At 36.9% G+C, this 10,117-nt stretch overlaps 2 protein-coding genes across 9 annotated transcripts; one reads left to right on the top strand and one right to left on the bottom strand.

Annotated features, from left to right (window-relative positions):
* Positions 1-351: 351 nt before the first annotated feature.
* On the top strand, positions 352-7,421 carry LOC148198006 (putative lysine-specific demethylase JMJ16). Of its 7 annotated transcripts, XM_088115538.1 has the most exons (11): positions 352-626; positions 707-746; positions 1,799-1,871; positions 2,052-2,353; positions 3,264-3,335; positions 3,406-3,483; positions 3,613-4,149; positions 4,238-4,456; positions 4,621-4,782; positions 5,718-6,089; positions 6,360-7,421. In XM_088115538.1, the coding sequence occupies exons 4-11, from the start codon at positions 2,057-2,059 to the stop codon at positions 7,170-7,172; spliced, it is 2,550 nt and encodes an 849-aa protein (XP_087971664.1). In that variant the 5' UTR covers positions 352-626; positions 707-746; positions 1,799-1,871; positions 2,052-2,056; the 3' UTR covers positions 7,173-7,421. The 7 variants fall into 7 exon arrangements, with proteins under 7 accessions (XP_087971664.1, XP_087971666.1, XP_087971662.1 ...); XM_088115540.1 differs by lacking the exon at positions 707-746; XM_088115536.1 differs by lacking the exon at positions 1,799-1,871 and having other exon boundaries at positions 353-626.
* Positions 7,422-8,101: 680 nt separating this feature from the next.
* On the bottom strand, positions 8,102-10,117 carry LOC148198005 (putative arabinose 5-phosphate isomerase). Of its 2 annotated transcripts, none has more exons than XM_088115543.1 (3): positions 9,022-10,108; positions 8,722-8,945; positions 8,102-8,500 (listed from the first exon to the last, which is right to left on the bottom strand). In XM_088115543.1, the coding sequence occupies exons 1-3, from the start codon at positions 9,676-9,678 to the stop codon at positions 8,344-8,346; spliced, it is 1,038 nt and encodes a 345-aa protein (XP_087971669.1). In that variant the 5' UTR covers positions 9,679-10,108; the 3' UTR covers positions 8,102-8,343. The 2 variants fall into 2 exon arrangements, 1 of the variants encoding a protein (XP_087971669.1); XR_015786745.1 differs by having other exon boundaries at positions 8,289-8,500; positions 8,625-8,945; positions 9,022-10,117.

Here is a 10,117-nt window from a genome sequence, read left to right as displayed (position 1 = left end):
AATAATTAAATATTATAAGAATTTATTGGAACATAATAATTAATTGTAGAAAATTGTGGGTCCAAAAAATGGAGAAAAGTTACTTAAAAACTGGGATCCTCTCCATGTTCACATCAGTGCATTGATTCATAGTGATTACTTTTAAGATAATGATATGTTTAACATCATTCTAACAACATCATTTCTGTGTCATCCAAAATTACTTCATAAAGATTAATATAATCACACATGATAATATTAAAATGTTGTGAAAAAAATGTTTTCAAATTATTCTTACTTTTAATTTTACAGTCACTTCTTCTTGTGTTACCTGCAATAATAATGAACATACTGTTTATGAACAGAAGAACTTACCAAAGCAATTCTTTTGGGTAGGTCACATGAAACCCATGGACAATGTGTGTTCCTAACTGCTATTCACTCTTTTCATTTTCCGATTTGCGAATCCTTTGTTAACAACTTACTGTATTCATTTAAAAGAAACATTTTAATGTTTAGTTTTAGGGTTTGATAATCCGCAGTCTTTGGGTTCGGGCAAGATAGGAAGAAAAGACTCCATTTCCTATCAATTTTTAATTTTCAATCTCTAGTTCACAAATCATTAATCATTCAAGCAATTCCTCTCGGTAACTTCGCCTTTCTCAATTCATTTTTTTTTATAATCTTCTGGTTGCATGTTATTTTAGTCTCTTCAGTTTTGTTGTAGGGTCTGGTTTTGGGGCAATCTCTGTATTTCGACATTCTGGGTACTTAAAAAATTACAATCTTTCTCTTTTGTACATTGTTTGAATGTTTCTTAGTTGTAAGCTTTTACTTCAGTTTTTCGTGTTTTTCATTTTGTGTTTCTACGCCAGTGTTTTATGCCATTTATCGCCATTGAGGGTTGTTCTCTTTGAAATCCATGTTCATGACTATTTATGTAAGGATTATTGGAAGTAGTCAGAAACAAATATGACTCTGATTCTTTATGTTTCATTCTGTGTATGTCATAGAGGGGTAGAATTAAAAAAAGGTGGAGAGGGGCTGAAAATGATGGGTTTTGACTTTCTCATCTTGGATATTCATTGAGACAGTAAAATATGGAGAGGATTGGAAATCATTATACTTTCTTCGTAGTTGGTAGGGTTCGACATTACCTTGGGAAATTCATAATTAGAATAACCCGCCCCTAATTTTCAGCTCAATTTCATTCACACTATAAAGGAGTGGTGTAAATTTGTTAGCCTGAGTGAGAATGAGCGGGCTTGCACTATCAGTTGGTTCCACACTTTCCTTTTTTTCCAAGCAAGTGATTTCCAAACCCTTCCAATTGTAACCCTTACACTAAGAGAAAATAGAAAAACACTTCTATTAGTTGTGATTGCATGTTCAACCTCTCAAGCCTTTTCCCACATTGCTGGATGAAAATCCATCGTGACCAGAGCTTCTGTCACATTCGGAGTTCTTCTCAGCCACATTTGAGTTCGTCTCTGTTTAAGCCAGTTCTGTTCTGTTCTTATGCAACTCTGTATGTCTGGTTCTGTTTTGCTTTGTCCATGAGCAATTTGTTTGCTTCTGTTTGTCTAGTTGGGCTGTAGGTTGTGTTCATATTTTCATGTCTTTCATTTATGACTTTATTTATGAACATTCTTAAACTTGTGAATCTATGATTATGAATTTACAATTAATTAAGTATTTGATTTGTGTTATAAAGGCTTTTTTTCTTCTCTTATTTATGCTGTTATATGCAAATATAGGAATTTTATGAATCTTGAAGGATATGATTCCATAATTTATTGTTCTCTGTTTCCCCTTCCAGAGTCTTGAGTAACATCCTGAGTTTGACACCTTGCTATTTTCTGGACTTCTTCTCTTATCCTACTTACTGTAAGGTTGGGTGTTTTAAAGAGCCGTTGTACTGGTTTGAAGTTCAGTCTGTTAAATGATAAAAAATTCTATCGGGATAGCAAATTGTTTGCAATGCATATTATCCTAATATTTCATTTTCTATTCAAAGAATTATTGGTGCAAGAATGGTTTTCTAGAAAATGTTGTTTGGCTTTTTTCTGCAGTGATAATGGAAGAAGCAGGTTATGATTGCCCCAAATTTCAGGAGAACGAAAATCTTGCAGTGCCCCCTGGTTTTGTATCCCTCACATCTTTCATTTTGAGAAAGAGTGGAAATGTTAAGAAAAATGATAACTCTACAGCCTTTCCAGTTGCATCTGAACAAGAGCCAAACTGTATGAAGACTGAACTTGAGACGAATGACATTGATGCTTATAGGCAGGGTCTTATACGTCGGCCATGGATAAACATGGACCCGAGCAACAACCACAAGCCTAAGGAATCTCACACAAAGCATCTTCCTATGGTTAAGTTGGGAATCTTGCATTTTTTTGGTTAGTGGTTAGAATGCTAATAAAATCAAACCAGAAAGGCATAGTCCTAGACTAGGTTATTAAATTGAGATTCAAATTAGGAACTACTAAGCTGATTTTGGAATTGTAATCATAGTTTGTTTTCAATTGTAATATTTGAAGTTAATGAAAAGTAACTTTAAATATATCGACATGATGTATGGTTTAAGTGTTTAATGTAATAAGTCTGAGAACAAATTACTAGTTTTATCTAAGTTTCTGAAGTCTCTATTTTAAAAGAATGGAAATGAATCAATGAAACAACAAAATAGAGTGCATGCATTGGCTGAGTGAGTGAGAAATGAAGTAATGAAATAATCAAATAGGATAAGTTTAGAAGCCTTCTTTCAAGTTCTTTTGATTTAAAAATTTAAACTTATATGATTTTTCATTTTCTTTTTGTGAAAATTGGTGAAAGAAAAGTAAATGCAAAAATATTTGTTTTTTAAGTGATTCACATCAATGATACAAAATGAAGTTTATCCATTGATTGGGAGATTCAAATTCATTTGAGATTCATTTAATGATTGAATGGTATGATTCAAATTGTTTAACAATGAATACTAGAATCAAGATACCTCATATGTCCTTAGGTGGTTGGTAACCTGCAACAATTAGAGCATAATCTTTCTGATTTTATCTTCTTTGAGTTCTACATAGTTATTAGGATTCATTTAGAGACAGATAGTGTATTTAAACGTCTAAGTTCTTGTGTGAAGTTTGTGTTGGTTTGGCTCTGGATTGCAGGACTTGATAATTTTTCATTTGCTTTTTGTGAGCACAATCTTATTGTGACTGGTTTCTCTTCTATTTTCTAACCATAAAGAAATTTAATGATATTTGTTTTCCTTTTTTCATTTTTAGAACCTACCTATAAATCCTAGTCGTCCAAAGGGGACCATACGGGGATGTCCTAGTTGCAATGATTGTGTGAAGGTATGTATCCTCACTTTACCTATCCACATTGATCCTTTATTTTTGTTTGTTTATCAAAGTCTTGAATCAGGTAACAGCAAGGTGGCATCCTAAGGATGCAATAAGAGAAGATTTGGAAGAAGCTCCTATCTTCCACCCAACAGAAGAGGTACCAACCACCTAGGTCAAGTTGTCTGCTTTCGTTGTGTCACCTTGTGTACATCTTGATTTATGTTGTCAAATGTGGATTCTTGTGATTTTTGAATAAAATATCTGTGTAATTGTGTACGTTATGAAGGAATTCAAAGACACGCTTACATATATTGCAAGTGTACGTTCCAAAGCAGAAACTTATGGAATTTGCCGAATTGTTCCTCCTACTTGCTGGAAACCACCATGCTTTCTTCAGAGAGAACACATATGGGAAAAGTCTGAATTTGTTGCTCAGATTCAGCGAATTGATGGACACCAAGTTCGGCGAATTGATGGACATCAAGAAATTATGGCCAGTGCTTGTGAAAATACAAAAACCAAGAGAAAAAGAGATGTAGAAGTAGCTTTGGGCTCTCAGCTTTGTAAAAGAAACACTAGCAACCCAAATAACCATAATGTTGAAGAATGTGATTGTGAGTCTGAACCAGGTCCTAAATTCAGTCTCAAAACATTTAAGGAATATGCAGATGTGTTTAAGAACCAGTACTTTAATTACAATGATAAGAAGAAATTCATAGGTTCCAGTATAAAATTAGCTATACCTGAGCAGTCGGAACCATCTGTGGAGAATATTGAGGGTGAATATGGTCGAATTGTTCAAAATCCATCTGAAGAAATTGAGGTATATTGATGAATAAATTCAATATGCATTGCCTTTTCCATCTTCAGTTTTTTATACGTTCTGAAAATTCTAATTGATCACATGCTAGGTGCTTTGTTGTAATAAATTGGAGGCTGGAGTTTTTAGCAGTGGATTTCCTACAGTTTCTGATTCTGTGGGGGCAAACGCTTACCCTGAATATTTGAAATCTGGATGGAACTTGAATAATATTCTTTCTGGTTCCCTTCTTTCGTTTGAAAGCCCTGATGTTTTATGTAACCTAGACCCCAATGTTAGTGTGGGAATGTGCTTCTCTGCTGTCAACTGGGTAATACTATCGCTTTATTACCTTATATTTTCATGCATATCACATCTTTATTTTCAATATCTCTATCCTAATAGTTTTCTGGTGGAAACTTCCAGACTGATTTTCAAATTTGATTAATGAATCCTCTTTCTTTACTTCTCTATCTAATCACTTGACATAAACAGAAAGTTGAAGAACACCACTTATACTCATTATCGTACATACATCTGGGTGAACCAAAAGTGTGGTATAGCGTCCCAGGAAGATTTGCTGTTAACTTTGAAACAATTTGGAAAAAGTATCTACCAGATTTGCATGCAGGAAAGCATCATATGCATGATACTATGGTGAGAATATTATTGCTTGTTATGAACAATTGTGTTTCTTTAAAAAGTAACTGCGATGCACACCTAACATCCTTTTATTTCTCATGTGACTTCTGTTAACCCTTTCAATATGAATCCATGCATGCTTTTCTGATAAACATCATATTGCTGGTCAAGTGGATTTTGATTCTGCGGGATTATTTGTATACTAATTTCACTCATTTCCTGTCGATATCTCCCATCTATTGCCATTTATGAACATGTTTCTCCATCCCACATGTTTATTGTCATATTTCCTCTCTTTATATCATCTAGTGAATGTCAAAAGTTTCATTGACAATACAAAGTATCAGTCTTTTGTAGTAGCTGATTCCTAGGTTTCAAGGAAGAATAATTGTATGTTCATTTGTTTTGTCAGCTGATATTCAATAGGCCAACGGGCACTTAGAGAAGAAAGCAAAGACTTCACTTATAGGATCTATGTTTTCCCTTGCTTAAGTATAGCTTACATTATTGTAATCAGCATGGTATTGGAATACCAAATGTTCTATGCAATGTCCTTGAGTCGTGGGTTTTCATTTTACCTTGAAAAATGTGAAGAACACTTTCTGCTAAATGTTCAACCTCAGCAGCTCAACCTTTTGTTGAAACTGTTGTCATTCACAATCCTTTTTTTTCAGAAGAAAGCCCAATCTCATCTAGGCTCCAAGTTTGCCAAAGCTTGTTTTTGCTGCTTGCAGTAATATTTCTTTGGCTTTGTTGAAACTTTATTAATTGTTGCTATCAATTTATGATAGAGAAAGTAGTAGTGTAAAATTTTATTCTTCAACTAGTTTTATTCAGAATCGATAAATTCCTGTCACCTCAAATATTAGGTATATATTGTTGTTTCCAAAGGAAACACTTTTTTTGTATGTGAAACTGAGGTGGGTCTTTATGCTAATTTTTGTTACTAGGAGATGCAATTATCATGCTCCATATTGAAGGCAGAGGGTATACCTGTCTATCGTTGTGTTCAGTATCCTCGTGAATTTGTTCTCGTCTTCCCTGGGGCATATCATTCAGGATTTGATTGTGGTTTCAACTGTTCTGAATCAGTAAGTTTTGCTCCTCTTGAGTGGCTGCTTCATGGACAGAACGTTGTAGAGCTTTATCGTGAACAGAGGAAGAAGACATTATTTTCATATGACAAGCTTTTATTAGGAGCTGCAAATGAAGCTGTCAGGGCCCAGTGGGAAACTGGTCTATGCATGAAGAGCACATCCTCCGACAGCTTAACATATAAAGGTGCCTATATAAAAAATGAGTTCTTAAGAAAAGCTTTCAACGTAAGTCATTCAGCTCGAAATCCTAGTTTTTCTAAAGTTGTTTATTATCAACTTCAAATCTCATTAATCATCAACAATTCTTCAATCATTTATCTTGATAAACTGAAATAACGGGAGAGGCACACATTTTTCGTATTAATAATATTAGAGAATTCTGAAGGTCTTCTATCCATCCTTCCTTCATTTTATTTTTCTTGTTAAAATTGGGCTACGTATTTTGCTTCATTCAGGTTGCATTCATACCTTATTATATTTGTTTCCTTTGTGTAGTTTCGCATTCAGAGTGAAATTTTGAAGAGGAAATTTCTTACGAGTTCATTACTATCACAAAGAATGGATGAAAAATTTTATGCCACCTGTAGGAGGGAATGCAGTATTTGCCTGTGTGATTTACACCTATCTGCTGTTGGGTGTTCATGTTCAAATGACAAGTTTGCATGTCTTGATCATGCAAAACATTTTTGTTCTTGCACTTGGAGCAACAAAATTTTCTTCTACCGTTATGAAATCAGTGAGTTAAATGTTCTTCGTCAAGCTTTGGAGGGGAAATTAAGTGCAGTCTTTAAATGGTCCAAAGAGTATCTCGGATTAACTCTGAACTCTGCTGCCTCCAAGAGATCAAAAGCACGCTCAGAAAATGTTAGTGGTTCAACCTTCCCTTCCCAAGACTTGCATACGAAAAAATCTATATCCCAGACAGCAGCAAATGAATCAAAAGAGAAACTACGTCAATTGCAGGAAATATTGAATGCATCAAAGAAAAAACAAAATGAAGAGGTTTCCCAGGTCTCGCAGACTTATGGTGGCACTCACAGTTCATATGACACTCATTCGAAAACGAAGACAGATTTGCCTCAGTCAAGCTGTGCAAGTGGTGCGAAAGGAATCAGTTCTGCTGGCACCAAAATTGATACGGAGATGGTTGGGAGCAAGGTAACAATTTCAAAGAAAGGAGATCCAAAAGCATCGAAAGTCTCTTCAGTTACAAACTTACGGTACTTGTCTTTTCTACAAGAACATGTGTTACTTGATGTTTCATCTGATAGTACGAGTACCTCTTCATCGGACTCTGAAGTTGCATAAATAGCTAATGGCTAACTTGTACAACCGGAAAAGATAGTAGTAGTTCTTCGTAGATTTATCATTGTAGGAATTTATCTTAGTGTACTCTAGATATAATTACAAAAAAGTTATTCAACTGTTGACAAGAACCAACACTATTTGGCTACTAAACAGAACGGCAGGTCCATTGGTTCATTCTGTATCCTGAGTTTTTGTAACGTCATTCTTGTCTCTTTCTCGTAAATTTGGTGTTTCTTCCTTTTTTCTGCACCCTTAGCCGAAGTTGCTTTTCTTCTATAGATTGGCTATGGTTGAATTTTAAATTGCTAAACTTGATTAGGCTGTTGTTCTGCTTGTACGAGTTATATATGTTTCTGTTCAACAGGAGTTGTGCACAACCATTTTTGCAGTACTTGAAGAGTACTTGAAGGGTGCTTAATGAGTAAAACCCAAAGCACGAAGTATCTTAGAGTCATCAGACATCAGAAATGGCAACATAATATATAGTACTAGTATATTATGTATATAGTGGCCACGGGCTCTTTTTCAAGTCCTTTAAACTACCTCATAGCATCCTTGAGAACTAGATATTGAGCTCCGATGTCTCAAGAATGTCAGATATATGCTTCGTATTTTTTTAATTTTTCAGAATTAGTTGTAATGTCTGAGTCTCCTTCAATAGGGTCACTTTATGTTTAGCGACAAATAAGAATTCATTCCTTACGTTGGTTTTTTGCACGTTCTTCTTCGAGTAACGTTACTTTCAACTAAGGACCAAAGACCCTCGGGCACTCGGACAGAAGCGAATCAACAGTTTAAAACTTGCACTCATAATTTGTAAACATCAATTATGCTGTCACTTCATAATTTGTCTGTTACCCTATCCACCACCCCATTTGTTTTGAGAAGAAAATAAAAAATATTAAAGGTGAAACTAGTTACATCAATAATTCCAGCACGAAAACAAGTAATATAAACATGCCCGCAATGTCGGCAGGTGCGACATACCAAAAATAATCAAAGTCCTAACGGAGAAAAAGAAAGGGTAATACAAATGGTTCTGAATATCCTATTAGAGATTATACAGTACACAAGAAAACCCACTTGAAATTGAGTGGGATTCAATGCAAATCGAAGTAAACACTAAAAAGAATGAAGCAATTATATATCTATTAATACAAAACACCACAATTCACAGCCCAGCAGAAACCAATCCATGCAAGGTCACAATCCCAATTAAAATATTCTCATCGTTTATCACAGGCAAAAACTGAACAGGCGACGGAGGTGCTTCCATTTTCTTCATCGCCTCCACCGCCATAGCCTCCGGGCCAATAATTCTTGGATTCCTAACATCAACAAAAAAACATCACTGTTACATACTCGTCTCCTCAACCAGCGTCAAACATAACTTGAATCAGAATATGTATTATTGACACCATTCTCTGATTAAAATTAGAGTTTGCTCTTTACCTATTTCTAATGATTGACATTAACTGTGAACTTCTGTTCTGATTCTGAGTTTTCTAGGTAGGATGTACGCATGTAATGATATGATGATGATTGTTACCTGTTGCACATCCTCCCCACAGTTAGTTGGAAAATGGCTTCCCCGCTGGCTCGGAGAGTGCGACGAAGATCACCGTCGGTGAACGTTCCGATAAGACGGTACCGGTCATCGATCACAAGGAGGCATCCGCATCCTTTGCTCGTCAGTTCCACAAGCTGATCCATAATCAAATCCGATTCTCTGCAAATCGGAAGGTCGTCCTGTTTCCTCATCACATCCTTTACCTGCAATTCAAATTCGAATCAGACAACAAATTAGGGGAAAACAAATGCAGATGCAAAGGAACAGAAAGAGGAGGACCTTGAAGATGAGACTCTTCCCGATCTTTCCGGCGGGATGGTTCGCGGCGTATTCCTCCTTGGTGAGATTCCTCGCCTCCATGAGCGCGATGGCCACAGTGTCCCCGAAAACCATCTGAATGGCGGTGGATGTGACCGGCGCAAGGTTGAAAGGACAGAGCTCTCTCTGGAGAGGCAAATGCACGGACATGTCGCACGCCGCGGCCAGCGCGTTACCTTCGACGGAGGTGAGCGCAATGAGGAGTGCGCCCTTCGCCCTCGCGCAAGGCACCAGGCGGAGGAGCTCCTCGGTGGCGCCTGACTTGCTGAGGAGGACGAGAACGTCACGGTCGGTGAGGATCCCGATGTCACCGTGGAGCGCGTCGACCGGCGACAGAAAGGCGGAGCGGATGCCGAGCGAGACGAGCGTCTGCGAGATCTTGTGGGCGACGAAGCCGGACTTGCCGACGCCAGTGAAGAAGACGGTGCCTGCGGCGTTAAGGAGGGCGCGCGTGAAGGCTAGGGTTTGGGAGTGGTCTATGTGTTCGAAGAAGAAGTTGAGGTGGCTCTGCTGGGACTTGAACAGCGTCGTGAGGGCGCTCTCGTCAATGTGGCTGCTCTCGTCAAGGCCATGTTTCGCCGCCGCGGCTGGGAATGCCGGCAAAGGAAGAGAACCCATCGCGACGATCTTGTGACGAAGGACTATTGCTTTTCCTTCAGATCACAAGAAAGGAACATCAAATAAAAAACAGGTTTTTTTTCTCTTCCCCTTTTTCTCTGATTCATATAATAGCATTGATGGAAGCTGATGCCTTTGATTTACGCGGTAACAAAACGAGCGTTGGTTGTGCCGTTAAACTAAAATTAAAATTAAAATTATTTTTATTTACAAATGGACCATGTAATAAGGCCCATCCTCTATCCCAAGGCCCGCCTAATTACATATAGTACTTTTCATGCGGCCCACTCAATAAATTTGGGATATTGTTTTTTATTTTATTTTTAATAAATATTTCTAAATGATCTTTCCATTATCGTTTCAAGTTGTTTTAATGTCTCAATAGGTCCTTATTTTCACCAAGAATTTCAAATAGGTCCCTTTTTTTTCCGACATCTCA

The sequence above is a fragment of the Vigna umbellata genome, chromosome 5 (genome assembly GCF_029865625.1).
Source record: "Vigna umbellata cultivar VRB3 chromosome 5, Vumbellata_1.0, whole genome shotgun sequence".
NCBI lineage: Eukaryota > Viridiplantae > Streptophyta > Magnoliopsida > Fabales > Fabaceae > Vigna > Vigna umbellata.
The sequence above is the reverse complement of the archived record's forward strand: the minus strand, read 5'-3'. Positions and strand labels throughout refer to the sequence as shown.

What these genes read in the sequence shown, in the direction of transcription:
- LOC148198006 (XM_088115542.1), top strand. An exon ending in TCTTCCACCCAACAGAAGAG is followed by an intron (nt 3,484 to 3,612) that starts GTACCAACCACC and finishes TACGTTATGAAG; the next exon opens with GAATTCAAAGACACGCTTAC. An exon ending in TCTTAAGAAAAGCTTTCAAC is followed by an intron (nt 6,090 to 6,359) that starts GTAAGTCATTCA and finishes TCCTTTGTGTAG; the next exon opens with TTTCGCATTCAGAGTGAAAT.
- LOC148198005 (XM_088115543.1), bottom strand. Translation starts at nt 9,678, where the DNA reads ATGGGTTCTCTTCCTTTGCCGGCATTCCCAGCCGCGGCGGCGAAACAT. An exon ending in GGAAGAGTCTCATCTTCAAG is followed by an intron (nt 8,946 to 9,021) that starts GTCCTCCTCTTT and finishes TTTGAATTGCAG; the next exon opens with GTAAAGGATGTGATGAGGAA. An exon ending in GTGGGGAGGATGTGCAACAG is followed by an intron (nt 8,501 to 8,721) that starts GTAACAATCATC and finishes TGTTGATGTTAG; the next exon opens with GAATCCAAGAATTATTGGCC.